Source organism: Arachis ipaensis, chromosome B3 (assembly GCF_059453495.1).
Source record: "Arachis ipaensis isolate K30076 ecotype BB chromosome B3, ASM5945349v1, whole genome shotgun sequence".
Taxonomy (NCBI): Eukaryota; Viridiplantae; Streptophyta; class Magnoliopsida; order Fabales; family Fabaceae; genus Arachis; species Arachis ipaensis.
Window position 1 is genome coordinate 27,651,119 of NC_142438.1, and position 23,574 is coordinate 27,674,692.

General features: G+C 33.5%; 2 protein-coding genes across 3 annotated transcripts; both read right to left on the reverse strand.

Annotated features, from left to right (window-relative positions):
* Window positions 1-2,471: 2,471 nt before the first annotated feature.
* Window positions 2,472-3,654, reverse strand: LOC107630130 (putative histone H2A.1). The gene is made up of 2 exons (XM_016333183.3): window positions 3,376-3,654; window positions 2,472-2,892 (listed from the first exon to the last, which is right to left on the reverse strand). The coding sequence occupies exons 1-2, from the start codon at window positions 3,562-3,564 to the stop codon at window positions 2,677-2,679; spliced, it is 405 nt and encodes a 134-aa protein (XP_016188669.1). The 5' UTR covers window positions 3,565-3,654; the 3' UTR covers window positions 2,472-2,676.
* Window positions 3,655-16,278: 12,624 nt separating this feature from the next.
* Window positions 16,279-19,534, reverse strand: LOC107630129 (chitin-inducible gibberellin-responsive protein 1). 2 transcript variants are annotated; one of them, XM_016333182.3, is made up of 2 exons: window positions 18,977-19,534; window positions 16,279-18,121 (listed from the first exon to the last, which is right to left on the reverse strand). In XM_016333182.3, exon 2 carries the CDS (start codon window positions 17,987-17,989, stop codon window positions 16,604-16,606), a length of 1,386 nt encoding a protein of 461 aa, XP_016188668.1. In that variant the 5' UTR covers window positions 17,990-18,121; window positions 18,977-19,534; the 3' UTR covers window positions 16,279-16,603. The 2 variants fall into 2 exon arrangements, with proteins under 2 accessions (XP_016188668.1, XP_020974196.1); XM_021118537.2 differs by lacking the exon at window positions 18,977-19,534 and adding an exon at window positions 18,839-18,927.
* Window positions 19,535-23,574: the final 4,040 nt, after the last annotated feature.

The window sequence follows — 23,574 nt, forward strand, 5'->3', positions numbered from 1 at the left end:
CGTGTGAAAGAATGGGGGGTGGTACCTGCAAAGACACTCTGATGCCTAAGTCAGCAAGGGTGTTAGCAGGTCTAGAGAGTATTGGGACTTAGAGATACCTGAGGGGTGTCAGTGTATTTATAGTGGTGAACCAATAACCACCGTTAGGGTAGTGCCACTTTTCTAGGGTGTTAACCATCCCTTTATCTTAGAGAAGTTAAGATATGGCTCGTGAAGTGGTTAGAGAGATTTTAGGGGCAGTTACTCATTCAAATGAGTGCTTATCTGTCAGCTAACCCTCGTTCCCGACTTCTTTAGAGCAAGTCGTGACGAGTACCGACTTCGTAGTGGCTGATCTGGTGAAAGGTGAGGTCAACCCTTTGGGTTGGGCCTTTTTACTTGGATCCTGGGCCTTAATCATTGGGCTAGGGTATGAACACTCTTTATTTTCTTCTCATTTGTGGAGAGAAAATAATTTAATGGGTCCCACACTATTTTTTTCTTTCCTCTCTATTTTCTCTTCTCATCCAAACAACAAAAAATTTACTTTTCCATTCATTTTCTTTCCTCCCATTTTCTTTCCCTTCAAAATCCCTCCATCCAAACAATGTGCAAGTCTGGCGCACAACCCATATATATACGTAGAGTAAGACTCAGACTTAGCCAATGCTAACTGAAAGCCAACAACCAAAAATATCTAAGTCAACTAACACTATCCTTTACACTTTACAGGGGTGTCCAGTATTCGTTTCACCAACGATATTGGGAAAAATCTCAAGGTGGATATAGGTCATGGCAGTGTGTCCAGAAGAGGTGCTCAATAGATTATTGAAAAAATGCATAACAGATTGGCCAGTTGAAAGGGCCATTTGTTGAACAAAGTCAGGCGGAATTTTTTAATTAAATCAGTTATTTCTTCCATTCCCATCTATCAGACGCAAATTTGTCTTCTTCCATCTTATGTTCGTGACAAAATTAATTCTATCATCCGTCAATTTTAATTGAAAGGAGAAAAGAATGATGAAGGGCTTCCTCTTCTTAAATGGGAAATTAAACCTTGGTCTCTCCAAAGAAAGCTGGAGCTCTTGGCATTGGAGATGCTAATTGTGCTAATATTGTTATCGTTAGGAAATTGGTTTGGCAAATTTTAAATCATCTGGAAAAGCTATGGGTCCAGTAACTGACGAATAACTATTTACACAATTGTACAAGTTTGGAGCTGATTATTCCCAGAAATGCATCTAATTGCTGGAGTATTAATACTAAGGGTTTTTCCTTGTGCATAGGACCTTTAACTCAATCTCTCTGGCATGACTCTTGGATGCCCCAAAATAGAATCGGTGATGACATCCCTTACATACACATATCTAACATTGATTTTTCTATTAATCATGTCTAGAACAATTTAGCTTAGCATTTGGATAATCTGGCCACCCCAATTACCAGGGAGGTGAAAGAAAAATTCTAGTTTCAATCCTTCTACTCAGATGGCTCCCAACCCGGTTGGAGGTGGAACGTAGCCTCATCGAAACAGTATTCTAATAGATATGGTTAATAGTGGATTTTGGAGCGTAAATTTGTGGAATCACAATGCTAATTGGAATTGGATTTGGCAAACTAACATTCCAGAAAAAATCAAATTACTGGTTTGGCTGTCTCCATGAAGTCCTACCTTCTGATGCTCTTCGGCCATAGCTGAAGGCTCTGTCTCAAACTTCTATCCCAGATGTAAGAAGCCAGAAACGGTCTTACACCGTCTTATTCAGTGTAATAAGGCGCAAGAAATTTGGGGATTTCTAGACCCTGAAGTTATTCGTAGGGCGACATGATGTAATAGTGCGAACTAGTTCCGGGGGCTCATGAAGGGCGAGGAGTTGCTCTTTTTGCAGGAATTTGGTGATTTTGGTGCCAAAGAAACCAATAGATCTTCAACCCCTCTCATGAATGTAATGAATGCCAAAGTGGCGCTTAATGCAAAAACCATTTCCGAGCAGTGTAACCTCAACAACCTCCGATCTCTTTATCAAATTCAGAACCAAGGAAGAATTTGGAATTCTACCCCCTCCATGTATCGTTAAAATTAACTGTAATGCTACCGTGTTTCCTTCGCAAAACATAGTCGACTTTGGGCGTCTGAGGGATTGAGGGGAATATAGGTTAAGGATTATTCTGCTCCGTTCCTTCTTGTTTAGAGGAATCTTGTACTTACTTGGAAATGGTTTCAAAACCGTTATATGTGAAACAGATTCCATACACGTGTTCCTCTCTGCAAAACCAGCCTGCTTTCGCCACAAACTAAGACATCAATTTGGTGGTTATGATCCAAGAGAGCTTAAGTCAAATATAGGAAGCTCATTCCTATATAGACATCAATCCAAGATCTGAAAGAGACTGTTTTTTCACTGGAACATCACGGATGAAGCTAACACTAGATAGTGGTGGTTTGTCAGTAACAAGTGACAAGTTTATGGTAAAGTTTAAGGCTGCCCACATAAGAATTTAAAGTTTTCAACAATCTATTATCAAATTGAAACATGTGAGAGATGATGAATATTCACATAACTACCAAAAATCTAACTACATGCTACAACTAATGAAACAACCACCAGGAATATGGCATAAAATCCTATTTAAAAGTAATAAGGGGAAAATAGAACTTAATCTTTTAAGGAACAGCACAATGTGACAAAAAAGTTTCTAAGAATCATCATCGCCAGCAGCCTTGGACGAAGTTCCGGTCTTCTTAGGAAGCAAGAGGTTGTGGATGTTGGGCATCACACCACCGTTGGCAATTGTGACATCTCCAAGAAGCTTGCTTAACTCTTCGTCATTTCTAACCGCCAATTGAATGTGACGTGGCACAATTCTAGTCTTCTTATTATCTCTCGCAGCGTTGCCAGCTAACTCAAGAACCTGAAAATGCCATAATAACATCTAACAACTTCAGAAACCCAAATATTCATAAATTCGAGCTCAGCCCTAAATCTGAAACATTAAGCCTAATTATAACAACTTTTAGTTGACCAACATGGTTTAAAATATAAAAAAAAATGACCTCGACTTAGCCCAAAAAAATTGACTCTCTAACGTTACTTTTCAGAAAAAAAATCCTACACGCTAAACATTGCCTAAAAGGAAATGTCTTAACCCCAATTAGAAGATTAACATTGAATCATGAAACCCTAGATTCAACATCGAAGTTGCAAATACATATGAAAAATCAAAGGAAAAACCCGATCAGGAAAGAATTGAAAAGATGAAAATCTGCAATATTTAAATTCATAGCAACGGAAATCCAAACTACTGGAAATTTCGACAAATCTCAAAACCCTAGAAATTAACAAGGTAAGCCAAGAAATTAAAGACTTAATTGAAACCAAGCAAAGGCAAAATTACCTCGGCGGCTAGGTATTCAAGGACGGCGGCGAGGTAAACGGGGGCGCCGGCACCGACACGTTCGGCGTATTTTCCAGCCTTCAGGAACCGGGCAATACGACCAACGGGGAATTGAAGACCGGCCTTGCTGCTCCGAGAGGTGGCCTTCTTGGCGTTGCCAGATCCTAATGTTTTGCCTCGACCCGCCATTAACGAAGGTTTGATGCTTTGGTTTAACGGAAAGAGAGTGATCCTTTGAGCGGTTAGCGAGAGAGAATATTAGTGGATGAATGAAGGTTTAGGCGGTTGCGACATTTATATATAGCACGTTGTGTGCGACTGAAGTTGTGGCCAATCAAATTGAATGACGCGGATCGTGCTTTTACACTATCAGATGGGTGCAATGTGGACGGTTGAGATAGGGTTTGGGAAGTGACTGAATTGACGAAAATGCCGCCAGACTTTTAATCTTTTTTTTCTTAAAAGGTAAAAAGTTTGAAATCTTTTTCTAAAAAAATATATTTTCTTTGAATAAATTATCTAAATATTCAATCAACAGGTAGTGTTTGTTTTGAAATAGTAAGACAATCTAAGGGACTGAAATTTAATATCATATTTTTTAATTTAGATATTGGTACTAATATTTTTGTCTTTATCTCCAAAATTTTAATATTTTAATACCTCCAAAAAGTGAAGACACAGGGGACTAAAATTTTTAAAGATAGAGACTAAAATTTTAATAATATTTTATACTTAAAATACTCTTATTTTAATTAATTAATTCTAATTTTATTTTTTTTGTAAATTAAATTAGAGTTTCATTTTTATTTCAATTTCTATCTTTCATCTTGTACCAAACAAAATACTAAAATTTATTTTAATCTTTGTCTTACTATCGGTCTTAATGTTTTCTATTTCTCTCTCCACCAATCGCTTTAATGTACTAATCAGTTGTCAATTTTTTGAAATTACTAATTTATATTTACCTTCTCTTAAAAGACAGCGAGTAACAGGAGCAAAAATAATAATAGGAGATAGTTGTAGTAGTGTACACAATTTTTTGGATCGTCTTTTATGACTACCACTGTTAGTACTACGTTCTTAGACATTACCAAGATCTACTAGTGTTTTGTGCTATTCATGGGTGGCGTTTACGTTAGTTTTGGTCGTAATGTACGGACACTAATACGGATACGAAATACGATTAGATACAGAATATAAAAACACATAAATTTAAAATTTTTATATGACATAGATACAATATATATATATATATATATATATATATAAATAAAGTATTTTTTAGATAAATTATAATCATGTTTTAGTATTTTATTGATATTAAAATATAAATTAATTTTTTAATTATATAAAATATTTAAAATATATTTTATTTTAATAATTAATAATATATACTTTTTTTAAACTTATTTCAAAAATATATATTAAGAATAAGGTTAGACATGTTGAGACGCTGATACCTGATGGCATTTAGGTGTGTCTAAATGTGTCCAGAAAAAATTTTTTTTATCTTTTTATTAAGACACGTTTTGGACACAAAAAATACGCGTGTCGATCGAGTGTCAATAAATATTGTATCTGAAATGTGTTCAACATGCAAACACGACAAATCAAAGAAGTGTATGTGCTTTATATGTTTTTCATATATTTTGTCCAACACAATTAAAATTTTCTATTTGTAAAAAAACTGTTAGCTTATTATTGTAATATTAATATTGTAACTCTTTTTAATTACAGTATTGTTATACATTTAAGTTTTGTTGGCAACTAAATTTAATTAAATTGATCTAATTTTAACAAAAATTAATTATATTAATAAGAGTGTGAATACATATTCTAATATCCTACTAACGCAAACGTAAATACTAACTAAATATACAAAAAAAAAAAATTATCTCTATGTTATTATCCCAAAATTTAATCTAAAAATTGTTACCCTTTTTGTGAAACTCATACGTGTAGTCCTTAAAAATCTCCAACAAAAAATTCACCATAAAAGACATACAAATATATAGTTCATTTAGCTGCAAACATGAATTAGTTAGTTAAATAATATATTTAGAATGTCTATAATTGATTAGTATGTTTTCTGAAATTTATAATACATGATGCAGTGGAATTAAACTTTTCTCTTATGGACAACTATTGAAAAATCTAAAGATTAGAATGTTAGTTATTTCATGAAATTAATAATTTATGTATTTTTAGTCAATAATTTTTAATCTAAATTTATAACTTTTAATTTTTGAACCGTTAAATTAGAATGGAATTAAAATATTTTTTATGATGATTAGAATTAAGGACACAAATTTTAAATATTACTGTCGAAAAATTTGTTTAAGATCATGTATTATTCTCCTAAGCTTGCAATTAACTTCTTATTAGCGCTTAAAATAAAATTTTTGGGTTGTCTCATATAGTCATATAAACATCTTCCAAATCTCCATTAAAGAACACTATTTTCATTCATTTGATGCAATTTTATGTTAAAGTACATTGCCAATGTCATAATGATGCGGAAAGAATCTTTTTTGGAAATTATATAGTTAGCTCTTTCCCTTTAGGTAAACCTTTTGGCAATAAGTTGAGTCCTGTAGTGCTTAATATTGCCTGATGAATCCTTTTTTGTCTTAAAGATCCCTTTACAGCTAATGGCATTTTTCCGATCAAGCAATTTTACAATATTCCAAACTTGGTTATCTGCCATAAATTTTATTTCATCTTTCATAGCATCTAGCCCTAAATTGAAATTACAATTTTTTATTGCTTGTGAAAACATTGTCGGATTTTTTTCATCACAAACATCATAGTCAGACTCAACAAGATACACTACATAATCACTAGAAATTGCAGGTTTTATTACTAGTTGATCTTTGTTATATTGCATCATCAACCTCTTGTAAAGATAGTCGCATAATAGGTTCTCTCTCTTTTTGAGATTGCTCTTGAATAATATTTTCATTATAAAGAGTTTGATCATCCACCAATGATCTACTAGAACATTATCTTCATGATGTGAAACATCAGTAATAGATTATTCTACATTGACCCTATCTGTATGGACATTGTATTAAACAATCAGTCTTGTATATGGAAAAGTTTGACAAATATTATCATTTTCAACAACCTTAAGAGAACGATTTTTTCCACTTTTTATACCATGGTCTAAAAATTTTGTAACAGTCCAGACCACCCGCTAGCACGATATTGTCCGCTTTGGCACACAAGGCCTCACGGTTTTGCCTTTGACGATAGGAATGATAGCCAAAGCCTCCCACACTCACTCGTCAAAACGCGTCATACTAGGGAGAGGTATCCACACCCTTATAAGGCATGCTTCGTTCCCCTCTCCAACCGATGTGGGCCTTACAATCCACCCCCTAAGGGAGCCCAGCGCCCTCGCTGGCACATCGATCCGGGTTCCGGCTCTAATACCATCTGTAACAGTCCAGACCACCCGCTAGCATGACGCGTTTTGACGAGTGAATGTGGGGAGTTTTGAAAAATAAAGAAAAATTGAAGTTGCTAAGCATACTTCTCACTATATCCAGCAAAAGAAAATTGGAGTTGCTAAAGAAAATTGGAACTCTATTTATTATTATCATTATTATTATGGTGATTATACAATTTTGACAACACATAAAAATATTGTTAAAATAATTTTTAAAAATACTTTTCTATTTAAAAAATTAAAGCAAAAAGTTGTAAAAATGTAAAAAGAAATGATACTTTAAAATTGTTAGTACAGTAAATCAATAAAATAAAAGATTATTTTGTTTTGTCTTGTATCGATCCGAAAGTAATAGAGATAAGAGAAAAGGATAATATAGCCATATATGTTAGTTCAATTTTTATGTATAATAAGACTTATATATAGTGTCTACCATAAATTATGATGCAATTTTTACTATAATTAAATAGATTACAATCCCCAATACAATAAATTATCTTAATTCATTCGAGTTAAATCCCAAATAAATTAGTCCCTGAGATTTATGAAATGCATGGATTTAGTCCCTAACTTTCCAATTGCACTATTTATATACTCGAGATTAGCAAAATGCACCAAGTTGGTCCCTTTCGAATTTTCCGTTCAACTGGCTTCCCGACGCGAGTGACCTGGCAAATGATTACCACGCTGCAGTGTCTAACGGTTACATGATATGCCAATTGAAAGTGTTTAACCCAATTTGGTCCCTGATCCTCTTTTTAACCCTAACTGCAGAAGTAGCGCATCACTCCTTCTTCCTCTTCCCTGCCCATTTTCGTCGCCGTTGCTGCGCTGGTTGGAACGATGGTTGGACGTGCAAATGAAGGAGACGAGATTTCTATTCGATCAACGACAAGGACGCCAAGTCGGAGCAGAGTCTCGCGAGTGCCAGAGCAGTGTGGGTGTGAAAAACATCCTGTGCTCCGATGGTCTGAAACGGATACCCACCCAAATAAGTCCTTCTTTGGATGCCCGAATTACAATGTGAGTATTTTCTTAAGATTTATTGTTGAGTATTTTTATGCTAACTCTTAAATTTGCTACTCGTAGAGTAGTGGAAAAAGATGGTGTGGATTTTTTTTATGGACAGACATTGTAGAAGATGATAATGGAAATTTGGAAGACGCTACAGCATACAACAACGAAGAAGTGAGCGTCAGTCTTGCTTTGAGGATTGACAATTTGGAGGCTGAATTAAGGACCTAGAAATTGATAATACAAATGTTAGGATTACTGGTTTTTTTCTTGTTAGTTGTTATTTTAGTTGTGATGGTAAAAATATAAAAACAGTGTTTGAAAGTATTTGTTAATGAATGTATGAGAATTCCTTGGTTTATTGGTGTGTTCTATGTATATAGATTTTACAAAAATAAAATCCAAAGTGAATGAATAGAACAAGTAAACTAATAATAGCAGTTTTTGATTATAAATAACACATTGTCAATGTAACACACTGTCAATGGACCACATAATGATAAACACCATAATACAGCCACCAAATTCTGAAACAAGAAGATCTCCAAGTTTAAACTCTTGTAAAGTATTTACTACCAAAAAAAATAAACTATACAGTCTGGTTATGTGCTATTCTTGAATGGAAGTAACAAAAAAAAAAAGAACCAATGCCCAAATCCCATATATAATCAAACATCAACAGCTAGTATCAAGTGTTTTTCTTCCTTGGTGCCTTAAACCCTGGTGTTGGAACAAACTTTAAAAAATTTGCTAACCTAAAAGATGTTGCTACACTTGCTCCTTGTATGGGATCAACAGAAACAGTTACTAGTGGTGGTGAGTTCCTCCTTTTGGTTGGTAATTTATGTGGCCCTTTTGTTGTTGGTAGTGGTGGTGCCTAAGTAAAATGAGAAAATTAGTTTGAGTTAGTGAGAATAGGGGAGCTATGACAAAGAAGTAAAAAATAAAAGTCTTGGAAAATTTTACCTCATCTTGTGTTTCACCATAGTTTGGTTGGGATAACTCAACCTCTACAGCTTAGGGTGCAACCACTGGTGGTGGAAGGTTGTCTGTAACACCTGCATCAGAAGGAACTTCAGCTACTTGTGGTACCTCGTTGGCAGTGTTGCTTGCTTCAGCTGCAGGTGTACTCCTAATAGGAGTAGCTTTGGCCTTGGAAGCTGCCACAGCAGCCGCTGCAGCTGCAAGAGCAGCAACAACCTCATCAGCTCTCTTCTATTTACATTCCCTCTTAGTGTGACCCTTTACTCCACAATATGTGCATGTGAATGGTTTCAGCTGTCTCTTTAGAGTAAAAATTTGCTTAACTTTCTTATTTCCATTAGTACCTTCATCAGTGTCCTTTCTTCTTTTGGTCGTGAATTTTCTTGGTTTTAGCTTAAGTTTGGAGCTTGTGACTGATTGTAGACTGATTTTTTCAACATGGATTAGCTTGGGAGAGGATTGATGTGATGTTCATAGGTCTTATTGTATGATTCCATTGTGACCAAGGAGTGACATAAATCCTCTAGTCTCTTGTTTACCCGTGCAAGAGCAGCACATGCATAAACTTAGGAAATGCTTACAATAAATTAATTAAAAGCCAGTTCAACTCCAAACCAACTCACGTAATAATTCAAGTAAAGCCACTTATATTGAAACTGAAAATAAAGTTATTGTAAAGGTAAAAAATATAACCTGTTAACATTTAGAACTGGCAGGTGCAAAGTCTTTTGCCAAGGTCAACAATCATGTTTGTTGGGTGTCCATGGATCTCAAATTTTTCATAGTCTTCATCTCTAGTCCATATAGGGACCTAGTTCTTTGATTCTTTTCTAACTGGCTCTGAATAACAGGAGGAAGTTTTTCGACATGGTTGTTCGACTTTACCTTGTTCTTTGCAATGGACCTCATAACAAACATCCTTACCTCTTCAAGCAATGTGATGATTGGCTTGCTCCTAGCCTCCTTGATCTGTGCATTGAAAACCTCACATGCATTGTTGCATATATTATCCAGCTTTGGCCTGTGGCTAAATTGAGACTTTGTCCATGAATGCCTAGGCCACTTGTTAAGGTATATCCATGCTTCCTCACTCACTCTCTTGATCTTGTCCATGTTGTCCATAAAATCTTGGAATGTGGTTGACCTAGCAGCATCCCAAAGGAGTCTCCTCAGCTCAAGATCCTTTCATTGTTTGTTGAAATTTCGCCACTGGTACCATACACAGAAACGATGATGGACCTGTGACATGACCTCTTCCACAACCAAGCCCTGCACATGACAGATAGATATAGTAGAACAAGATATTCATACCAGTTTGAAATTGTTATGCTAATTTCATACCATGTATGTTAGACTGAACAAGATATTCATACCATCAACCAGTTTATACCATCTATGCTAATTTTATACCATCTATGCTAATTTCATAACATCAATCATTTTGAAATATTCATACCAACTAAGATAGAGAAACATCCATTGCAACCAGTTTATACATTAAACAGAGAAACATTTTGTCTATAACAGATAGCTCCATTTTCAATATTTAGTCTACAATATATAATATATAACCAGTTACTTTCTGCATATCAGAAATGAAACACCACCCGTTAGCCTTATAGTCTCCTAAATCATTGTGGAGTAGCTCTAGAAACCATTTCCAGTTCTCTTTGTTTTCAACATTCACTATAGCCTAAGCAATCACATATATGTGATGATTTGTATCTTACGCCACAGCTGATAATATCTGTCCACCAATTTGTGTCTTCAAAAATGCACCGTCGAGTCCAATTAATGGTCGACAGACTGCTTTAAACCGTTCTTGCAACCACTCAAGCGGATATACATCTTGTCAAACATAACTTGTCCGTCAGGTAGTGGAGTAACCGCAATCCTTACAGTGGATCCCGGATTGGTTTTCAGCAGCGTTTCAACATAATCCCTTAACAAGGAATACTGTGTCTTCTCATCCCCGTAGACAACATTCCTTGCATCGGCCAAGGCTCGGGTGATTGAATTTCTATGCAGTATCAAATCACACTTTGACCTAAAGTACATTGCAATCTCACATTGCTTGAAATTCGGGTACCTTCTAACCTTTTAACCAACTTACTAGCCAATCATGCTCTGTTTGCAGCCATGTTAGAATTTTCTCTTGGACATGTATGGTCATCATAAAAAGTCTTGATTTGCCAGCAACAATCCTCATGATCCCTTGAGGCATACACAACTCATGAGCACCCTTCCACCTGGCACACTGCCCTGCACCTGACATTATCATTATTTACAAACTTAATCCACCTACCCTCTTGTATGGTAAACTCTCGCACAGCATCCCTGAACTCTTGTTTGGTATTAAAATTCATGCCCACTTGAAGTTTCAGCTCACCAAATCTCTGGCCCTCTTGGAAGATGAAAAATTCATCTGAATCCCCATCAGATTCCAATTCATCCTCCGAATTAGGAGGACTCTTCATCTCCTCCGAGTGCCACGAGTTGGCACCATTAGATTCTGCACTCGGATCGAGAGCATCATACAAAATTCCTTCTCCTGGAGTTCCTAGAAAACCAAGGTTCACCTTTACATCTGATAAGTCTTCAATAATTGCATCATCAGCTTGCATAATAGTGTCTTTATACATCTTCTCCTTTTCTTTAGCCATGACTGATGTCTTTTGAACCTTCTTGACTTCTTTCTTAATTGGTTTTGAAATTGTTGTAACCAATTCATTATCATTATTAGAGCTGGCCTCCTGCACTAGGACATAAGAGTCATCCTCTGAACTCTCATCATCACTTGTTGATTCATTTGTAGTTAAATCCACATGAAGAGTTTGCTTTTATTTGTTAGCACTCCAACATCCCTTTGTCTGAGATCTTGTAATTCTTTTGGGTGGGTTAAATTTGGGCTTGGATTTGGAAGTGAACTTGGACTTGAGCTTTGATTGAGTTTTGTTGGGCTTCAGATTCTGCTTGACAATGAGAGTTGGGTTGGACTTCCTATTGGATTTTGGGTTGGGTTTTATAATGGCATTTGGGGTTCTCAAGATCACCCATGGACTTGGTATCATCATTGATAGGATTTGTGGTGGAAGTTTTAGCAATATACTTGTTTGGGATGGAATTTGGAGTATCGAAAATTGGGTTTGCAGTTGGATTGTTTGGGATGGGGATTAGAGTAGGCGGAATTGGGTTTGCATTTGATTTGTCATCTGAAATTTCATTTAAGGTATCCTCATGGCCATGGGTGTTCTTGTTAGTCTTCAAGTCACTATCAGAAACCTCTTGTGCTTCATAATCCAGACACAGAATAGCTTCTTTCCCCTCCAACAGTTCAGGTGTGGAAACTCCATGTTCGAAATAAACATCCATTACTTCATCATTTCTCTGTGCATGGAAGCACATCTCCCTTAATTCATCATCAGTGGTCAGAGTTCTCAATCCAACCTCCAAGCTCCTGTCCAAAACCAGCCACCAGCACTCAACTACCTTGTCATACCCCAACTCTTTAAAATAGTTTCTGTGTATCCTCATCTAAATCTCCTAAGCAAATTCTATTGTCAGGTGAGTAAACCAATCTTCCATCAACATTCTTCTTAAACGTTCCACCATGATAGAACATGATATCCAACAATTTTTTTATCTGCATAAAAAAAAACTATAACATATAATGTATAGAATCAGCAAACCACAACAAAACCCAAAATTGTTTATAAACAGCTACTTCATTAACATTGCCATTATAGAACAACCCTTATTTCCTGTTTGAAAACAGAGCATTCTGAAAACTCCTACCCACACCACCCAGTGCAAAAAATCCTAGATAATAATATAGCATTGATGGTTTTTCATCAACCTACACGAAATTTCCAAGTAAAATCCATAATGATGGATATCTTAACACTATAGAAGACAGAACAAGAATATTTTATATACTGCATGTCTACCTCTGTGACAGGGTATTTCACGCAGAAACTTTGCTCCTTCCTTCACTAATTTTGAGCCAACGATGACCAAATTTTTCTGAATTCGAAATTGCTTCACTCCGAAAACCCTCACCAAGACTCCCAAATGCAAGAGTTTGGAGCTTTCAGTTTGAAGAAGATGAAGAAGACGAAGTGATCTCTTTGAATATGGGGAGTTTGAATGTTTTATAACTCCTTCCTAGTGAAACGACATCGTCTTGTTATGGGTTTAGCACCAAAACCTAATACGATAACGTTTCCTATTGTCCAGCATGACAATCATTTGGCAGGTCACTCGCACAGAAAGCCAGTTGAACGGAAAATTCGAGAAGAACTAACTTAGTGCATTTTTTTCAATCTCAAAGATATAAATAGTAATTTTATACAATCTCATTATTTAAGAATAGTTTAATTTGCAAATAAATCTTTTTCTATCCTATAATTATTAATAATGGTTGGGGTGCTGCACCTATTCCATGATATTGGCAGCAATGTGATTTTTGTTCATAAATACAAGTACTATCTCACTTAGTTTATTGACTCATTCCAAGTATAATTACGTGATAAACTATAGATTAGAGAGTTTGAAGCTTATCATATGCTTCGTTATATTTAATTTGCTACTCACATGATAATATGAAATAATAAAGTTTTATCATTAAACAAAAACTGTGCAAACAAAACGAGTACTTACATTACATTATAAAGAGCTTTTATCATACAAATTAAGCTAGCTATATAAAAAAAATACTTGTACCCTCAAAGCTTCTCTCTACAGTATAAATGAATGAAGTAGTTAAAATATATATATAAACATTGAAACTAGCTGCTACCAAGTACTCATAGTAGAGTACACAATAGTAAAATAAAGTATATATGAACAAATTGAAGAAGTTAGTCTTTCTTAATCATTCTTATTGTTTGGAGAGATATAATCTGTAACAAAATATGTCAAGTTCAATACAAAACTAAGGCGGGATTATGTAAACTAAATGCTATCTCTTAATTAACATTTATCTAAAATCTAATGTGTACAATAATAACAAATATATATCAGTTAAGATAGTAATTTTTTTATAATATGAATATTATAATTACTAACAAGTACTCATAACAGAGTACACAATAATACAACAAAGTATATATTATAGTCAAGATAGAAAATACTTTTTGAAAAATACTACAATATAAACATCCACACTACAAATAAGTACATGGCAAATTCTAAAAATGTTTCATAAGGTAAAAAAATATTGAAACAAACAATCAAATCAAATCGACAAATGACAAGTATTCAAAATAATTTTGACCAAAAATAATTCAAATGACTTTGACATTTCAAGCCTTCACTTTTTATATTTCTTTAATAGTTAAAATCTTTTTTATTTTCTCTGATGGGGTTTTAATAACTTTTTACTATATAATTTAACTAAAATATTTAACGTTATTATATACATTATAATATATATTCGACGAGTTAATGATAATACCATGTTATATCATCGTCCAAGAACGAATAAAAGCATTCGTCAAGATACCTAGTCGTTACATTAGACATATTTTGGGGTTGGTTGTTAACAATTTAATTGAAAACTTTTGAAAAGGGAATGTTCTAATATTTCGAGAGAGAAGGTAAAGAAAATTAAGAGAAATAACAAATCAAAAGAAAATTTATCGTATTTTTTAATATTTCAAAAAATGGACAAACAATATAAGATCAGTACAAAGATTTTAGTTCACGCAACATTTGAGGGCATCTGTCAAAGTATCAGGATTAGTAGTCAACTCTTAATTTCAAGTGTGGTTGACATAGTTGATCCAATACTTCCTCCAAACTATCCATTGCCCGTCCCTTATTTGTAAATTGTACCAAGTAATATGACGATTATGAGTGTTTGAATAATAAAGTGTCTACAATCATTTAATCTCATTATATAAAACAAATTAAATAATAATAATAATAATAATAATAATAATAATAATAATAATAATAATAATGATGATGATGATGATGGTAAAAAATTATAGCATATTTAAAAGGAGTATTATAGAGTACTAAAGAGTACTACAAAAAATACTATATAAAAATATACTAAAAAAAAATCAAAAAAATTAAACATATTTAAAAAGATAATATTATAACTAAATGTTATATTTTGTCTAGTAATTATCTATTTAAAAAATAATTTTAGATAAATAATTTTAAATTTCCTTTGAATTGTTTTAAATTGTCGTCGAAAAAATTGAACGAAGGAATTCTCCCTACCATCCAATACTTTAAAGACGAAAATTCTACATATTTTTGTTACAAAAACTACGACAAGAATATTCACACTTCATATGAGAATGAAACAAGAGATTACATAGGATCTCAAAAGGGCTTCTCTCGCAAATTTGTATTAGGATTGGTGAATCTTCACCATTCAAACCATACTCATGATATTGTTACTGATTACAATTTAGTAACAAGTAATAGCAATAGATATTTAGGCGAAAACATTGAATCAAAGGTCCAAAAGGACAACCATCAACAATTAAAAAAATTAATAAGTACCATAAAAAATTAACAAAATTATTTTAGAAGAATTTATTCAAATTGATTAAAAAACTAATAATAATAATAATAATAATAATAATAAATTATAACATATTTTAAAAGAGTACCAAGGAGTACGACAAAAAACATACTAAAAAATATTAAAAAATTAAACATATTTAAAAAGATAACATTATATTAAATATATATATTTTTTAGTAATTTCTATCTAAACAATAATTTTAGATAAATAATTTTGAATTTCAAATTATTTTAAACCTCAAATAAAATTGGACTCTAAATAATTATCTATCTAAAATTACTTGAGATTCAACTTTATTTGAAATGTAAAATTACTTGAGGTTCAACTTTAATTGAGGTTTAAAATCATACAAAATAACTTGGATTTTTTTTGTTATATAAACAAGATTAATTTCAATTAATTAGGAAAGCTTCTACATGCGCACTTTAAAAATTCTAATCACATACATACATAGAAATAAAAGTTAATAATATATAAATTTGCAAAAAACAGAGATTCCATATCCACTTTTTCATTTTTAAATTTCATTTTGGTAAATTGCAATAAATTCAATCCCATTTTAAAATTAATTTATGTAGATAATTATTAGAAATTAAATTTTTTTTTACAAAACTCAGGACTACTTTAGAATTTAACTCAATTCATTCTCTACCCAAAAATTCAAACCAAACTCTTAACTCCTAAACTCAAACCAAGCATAAATCACCACTATGTGTTAAGCCAAAATTAGAGAAACCAGAATCGTATGAACCCAACTCAACACATACTTTCGAAACAAATACTCAATTAAACTTTGTGAAAATGACTTTTTCTAAAACCTATCCCACTTGCCTTTTGTCATTCTTTGGCTTTTTGTCTTCACGGCTTCATGCTCACAATAAGATTATGCCTTTTTCATAAGGACACAGTATTGAGGGAGTTCAAAATTTCTGAGTTCGTATAAATTGCACAAGAAGCCAAGGACCAAAGTTCAGACACAAGCTTAACATTCGTAGACCAAAAACTATACACGCATGCTAAAACATGTTACAAGAGAATTAGTATACTGCATGACTAGAAAATAAGAATACACAAATCTAACAAATAACGTATGAAACACTGAGAAGAGCATATGGAAGTGTAAATCTACACAAACCTTGGTCAGCAATAATAACCTCAAGCCTTATGCGTTTTACTATCCTATCACTATCACCATGATTTTTCTACCACTACATTATTTTCTATCTGGATGTCTATTAATACCAGGCTGAAGCTGATATCAAATTTCTGTTCTTCCATGCCAACAGCATGGCTCCATCCTTCTCCACTAGACTATAATTCTCAGAATAGCGATTCAAGAGGTTTCTTATAATGGAATTCACATAAGAGCTCAAAGGATATTGCACAAAACCTGCCATTGTGAACCTAGACCTCCACTTACCAAACAGTTCATGCCGCTCCACCCTTTCCTTCCCTTCACAAGAAACAATGTTCACGATATCTCGAGCTAAACAATGTTGTTCCACGTTGATCCGCTCCTTGCTCGTTCTTGGGAGAGCAACATTGATGGACTCGAACATGGCCAAGTAGTAATCAAGTGTTTCTATGAACCTGTTGAAGAAATGCGTCGTGTTTGTGTTCGATTCCTGCTCCACCAATGTGGTTACCTTAGGAGAAAGAGACTTAACCAATCTCAGAAGTCCGTCCCTTGGATTAGTCACATCGACACTCTCATCGGCCGTATGATGGAGTTGAAGAGGAAAGTTAACGACCAAGGCCTCTCCAGGCCGGACATCAAGCATATCCCTGGTTACATCTGGGGCAAAGACAGGAATTCCATGAAACTCAACCTCAATGTCAAATTTCTTAGATATTTTCGACAAACTTTCGCCAACTGCCTCCAATTCTTCTCCTCGAGCATATTTAGAAACAGGATCATCAATCCCGGTGATCCGCACATGTGGAGCCCCACTAGGCCTTGCTGCAAGAGCTTGAAGGAGAGTCGTCCATTGAGTTCCCTGTGCAATCTGAAAATCTATTATGTGAATTCGGTCCTCATTTCGGCATGCTTCAGCAATAGCTCCATTGGCAGCCATGTAACCAAACTTGAAGTATGGACAAATTTCATATAACATCTGCATGTATGATAGTAACTCTGTACCTGCAGGCTGCTTGCACCTAAGAGCATGATAGATGTTGTTACCCGATTTCTCCTTCCTTGCAACAAGCCCTTCCACTAAATAAGCACCGAGCCGCTGAATTGGCTCCCCGCTGATAGACACAGCACTTCTAGCCTTGTCTATCAATTGATCAAAATCTTTCATGTTGTTTTCAGACATTGCTTTGGCGCATAAAATGAGCAATTGTTTCAAAGTGCTCGACGGAATGCTTTGTAGCGACGCTTCCTCCATTGATTTGTGACGTTTCTCTGCACGCGTAACTTCAACTAACTGCTGACTATCATTCAATGCAGAATCAGTATCAGAGTTGAAGTGAGTAGAAAGAGCCAAATTAGGTGAGTTTACTACTTCATTCAAAGGTCCAAGTAGCAGGTGGGATAACGGAGGTGTAGTTGGAAAAGATGATTTGCTGAGTAAGCTAGAATTAGTCACACTGAAACCGAGAAGATGTGATGAATCCATGCTATAACGACGGCATAACCTTCGCTATATCTACCAACCTCTAGGAAATAAAAAAACTGCAATCTTGGTAAGCTTCTACTTAATATTTGCTTTGGAATTGTAACTGTAACCTTTCAAAATCAGCAGATAAACCTGGAAAAATGGGGAGCTACCATGAATATTTTCATTACAGAACAATCACAAGGACCACAACTATGTAAATGCAAACACATGCAAGAAACAGATAAAGTAAGCATAAACTAGAAAGTCCAACCCAATGAAAACAACTCAGCCAAAGCTGTTGAAAATTTCAGAAATTGAATTCATCACAATTCCTCTATCCCTCTAGATTGTGTAAATGTAAAACATAAATTTGGAATAACTGATTCAGCAATCAGAAAGAACAAACTAATGCTATATTTGATAAGCGAAACTAACATAATTAAAAGCTAAAAGATGATGGGGAAAGTGATTGTATTCTCACTATCAATCATTCAGACTATGCTTAAACCATTGTAGACCGAAATTAACAAGTTCACAAACAGCTCCAACTAACAATACCAAGTAAGTTATAATTCCTCATTCTGGTCCCAAATCTTCAGTTTGAAAACGAGGTCTATGCAGACTATGCTTAAACCATGTCAACAAAAATTAAAAGTCTATCACAATCACTTAATATTGTTGCTGGCTTGTTCCGTGAAAACTGAAAACAGCATGGAAGACCATTTCTATAAATTATAATTTTCATACCAAACCAAGGAATCTCGGGCCTTAATTTAACGACCACGAATTACAAAAATTAAGGTAGCAAAAGTTTAAACTCAGACCATTGTTTTGCAGTTAAGAGCATAAAGAATGTTAAAGCCTTACAGGATTTTACTTAATATAAAAGGCGCATGCAAAGTTATATTATATATCATATCCTAAAAGAAAATTTCTTTCTTTATGTTGCATTCTACCGAAATCAACATTCTTAAAAAGAAAAACAGAGAGAGGGAGAGAGAGAACCTCAAGTAAAATGACTGGGCAAGAAATAATTCAGAGACTAGCTACATTCAACGCCCACCATTGAAAAGATTTGGACTGTGTTCGGTGGGTTAGAGCAGAAAACGCGTGGGAAGCTCAACTTTGCTGAATTTCAATTTCCATTCCCATTCATTATAGCAATAAATAAATATCAGTATATATATTCTTAAATTTGCGTGACTATGGTTTATAGGAGACAAATGGTAACATGGGGAATAAGAACAAGCGTGGCAGATTCGAAAGAAGGGATATTTATAGAGAGGGAAAAGAAAAAGGGATATTAACTTTTTGAATAGTGTGTGTATGTGTGTTTGTGTTGGTGTTCTGACTTCTGAGCTTTGAAGTTTGAAATTCCACGGAAGAGTAGTCTGGTAGTATAAACGGTAACGGTTCTGGTTCTGGTTCTGGACTTGTTACTTCTTTTCTTGTTTCGAAGAGGGTGGTTTGTGGAATTTTAACGGAAGTTAAAGAATGAGAGGGAAAGACGAAAAAGAGTTGTGATATGATTTGACGATTCGAGGATGAGAACGCCCGCCGACTAAAGAAATACACGTATGGGCGTGCGAATGATGGTTATAGAATTAGAAAGTTCCAGGGACGGAGGGACCACTGAACCAGGGTGCTAGTGCTGGCTTTTGCTAGCTGGCTGGGTGGGATTCCCGTGTACTACTTGGCTCTTGCTGACTAAAGGTCATGGTAATCTAAATCCATGTACCGTTCTAAGTTTCCAACACAGTTTTGAGAATCGAGTCACCCGATAAAGATATTGGATTAACGGATTATTGGTTGATCTATTTAATTCGATAATAACTAACTAATAACATAAAAATTTTTATTCTCAATAAGTAATTTAATTTTTATATTTATTTAATTAGTATTTTTAAATTTAAATAATTTATTAATCAATTTATATTCATTATATTTGTAATTTTTTATTAAAAATAATATTAATAAATATCATATAATTATAAATAAAAAGATATTTTATAATTAATAAAAATATTTTATTTTTTAATAATTATATACAATTAAAAAATATAATTTATTTCAAAAATTAATATAAAAGTAAAATTAAAATTAAATAAATACGATGATAATTTCTGACTTAAAAGAATATATACAATAATTAACATATAGATTAGCACAGTTTTCTACAAAATCATATTTAAGGTATTGGTTCACAGACTTCAACCTTTAATAAATAGAATTATTAGTGAAAATCAAAGTGCCTTCATTCGGAATAGACTCATTAGTGATAACATTTTAATAGTTCATAAGTACATATATTTTTTAAAAAATAAGGCTTATAGAGGATGTGATATGGCATTGAAAATAGACATGAGTAAAACCTATGATCAGGTGGAATAGAGATTTGTATGGAGCATGACGAAAAAATTTGGCTTTTGCGAAAGGTGGATAGAGTGGATGAAGGAACGTGTCACTATGATCACTTATTATGTTATTGTGGATAATACACCAATAGGTTTTTTTGAACCTAGTAGAGGGCTTCGTCAAGGGATCCCCCTCTCTCATTATCTTTTTCTTCTATGTGCAGAAGGTCTATCTTATCTGCTCCACCAGGGAGAACAGAATAACCTATTTCAGGGACTTCGGTTGAATAGTAGATGTCCTACAATTCATCATCTATTATTTATAGACGATTCATTGTTATTGTGCAAAGCTACTCCACAAAATTATTCTAACCTACTTGGAATACTTCAGGAATACGGTTTAGTCAGTGGCCAGGCCATTAATCTCCATAAGTCAGCAGTATTTTTCAGCAAAAACACTTATCAACACATTAAGAAAAAATTAGCAGGATCAATTAATGTGTCTAATGTTGGAGCACAGGACCGATATTTGGGATTGCCATCTATAGTTAATAGATCGAAGCGAGAAACTTTTGCCTATGTAAAAGATAAAGTGACAAAGAAGCTGAAACATTGGAAAAGATATTTACTTTCTACTAGTGGAAGAGAAATTTTAATTAAGGCAGTTGAAACATCTATTCTAATCTATACTCTCAGCTATTTTATGCTGCCTGAGAGTTTGCTAAATGAATTACACAGTTTAATAATGCAATTCTGGTAGGGACAGAGAAACAACGAGAAGAAGATGTAATGTGTAAGATCCAGAGTTTTTGAAAAGTCTTATTATGAACTAATTTTAAATTATATATTTAATTACAGTTTTAATTTCAGAATTATTTTATTAAAAATAATCAAAGGTAATTTTGATTAATTAGATTTGAAATAAATTAAGGTTTTCATCCAAACTCTATAATTATGAATTATTTTTTTAATTACAATTTTAAGTCTTAGAAATTCAAAAATAATGAGGTTTGGCTATTCAAATTAGAATTTTATCTAATTTCATAATTATTGAATTATTTTCTATATTAAGTTACAAAATTATTAGTTATGGAATAACAAAAACTTTTATACGATTTACTTTGAATAATTGATATTTTCATTATTTAATACTTTAAGTTTTACGAATAAAAAAAATTAATTACATTATCTTATAATTTTAATTTGGGTATTTGATTGAAATATAATTAGTAATTTGATACAATAAGTAATATTTCTAAAAGTAAATTTATGAGTTTAATTAGATTTCAAATTAATACTCTAGATCCTAAATTGATAAAAATGAACACCAACCCAAATTAACTCCAAAATCTTCAATTCCATACACAAACTCTAACCCTAACTTTTATCAAATTGAGCCCTAACCCCCCAAACACCCACAACTGCTGCAGCCCCCTCCTTTCTAACAGCAAACACACACACATAGAAAAGAGAAAGAGAGAAGAAAGAAAAACGGGAAGGGGACCGCCGAGGAGGAGGAGAGGAAAAGAGGGTGAGCCGTCTGCGCCACCACCCAGTCGCCGCCCAGATCCGTCCAGCTCGCGTTGCCACCAAGTCCAGTTGCCGTCGCGCCGCCGTGCTGCACAGAGGAGGAAGAACGCGTGCGAGGGAGCTCAGCCACAGGGAGCTGACGGATTTCTTATTGACTAATCATTAATTCTACAAGTATTTAAATCATATACAATATCCATTCAACTAGCACCCTAGGGTATTAAGTGTCCGGAATCAAAGTATAATAAATACATTGTTAATTACTATGACAGTCGCAGGTCAAAGGAAACTTTATTACTATGTTCATCTTGAGAATATCCTATTGACAAATATTCGGTAATTATAACCATTAGGAATTCTCAAAGTGAGTCAGTTCAATGGTCATATCTCTATATGCACCATCTATATATATAATTTAATAAATGAGATCTATTAATCTTCATCCAATGAAGACCATTATATATATATATATATATATATATATATATATATATATATATATATATATATATATATATTTTGATCTTTCCGGATTATTAATGTCCTTTTTAATAATCCTATAACCAAGAACGATTTAGATTAAATTATAAAAGATTTATCTCTCAATATTATGATCACTATCACAATGATAAATCTCTAAATTTAATCAAGGACCTTATTATATTAACATTTTAATATAATAATAATAACAAATTATTTGACACATGATTGATTAGATTGTGGTCATACTCCTTATTTCCAATACTATCAATTTTTTCAAGAATCACTAACACAGATGCACTCGAGATTTAAAGAAAATGGGCTATGGAAACACATTTTGGGATTAAGATGCACACCGAAGATAAGAATTTTTATTTGAAAGATGATACACCAGGGATTAACAGTCTTTGACTTCACCAACGCCTTCCCCAAGTCAACGAACTCTGCCCCAAATGCTATGTCACAGCAAAAACTACCCTCCACGCGTTGTTCTTTTGCCCAAAAATCCAGGAGGTGTGGAATAAGTCGCCGGTAGCAAGTGTAATCTTAAGACAATAGAATCTGGAACCATGGCAATGGTGGCTCACTTGAATTGAAAATCTCGGTAAAATTGGGAAAGCAAAGAAAAGAATGGCACAAATAGTATATTTAGTGCTTGTTTGGGTGTCATTATTTTGATAAAAGCGTGTTTGGCAAATTTCGAGTAGTAAAAGTAAAAGCACTAGAAAAATCAGAAAAATATCTTTTTTGAGAAGTTGTAATTTACATCTTTTTTTAAAAGATTTTTTTTTTTAAAAAAATGTTTTTCATGTAATAAATAAACAAAAAAGTACTTTTATATTGTTATATCCAAACATAATTGATAGATAAAAAGATCTTTTTGCATGAGATACCCAAACATAAAATTACTTTTATTTTTCCATAAGATCTTTTAAAAAAAGATAACTCGAAAAAAGATCTTTTCTTAGAAGTTCACCCAAACAAGCCCTTACTCTAGTGCGTATGACTAGCAAGAAATTCATTGATTTTTGAAGGAAAGAGGATTTGATTTGAGATATTCTATTTCAAGCATTCACATATGAAGAAGAATATTTCTACCATAGAAGGCACAACACTTATGCTGCACGAAGATAAGATGAATTAGGAACCAAAGACCTATCTAATTTTATTCTCTTTTTTCTATTAGTTTTGTTTTTTTTTTGTATAAATCAGTTTGGGAGACCCCTAATTTTATTACTT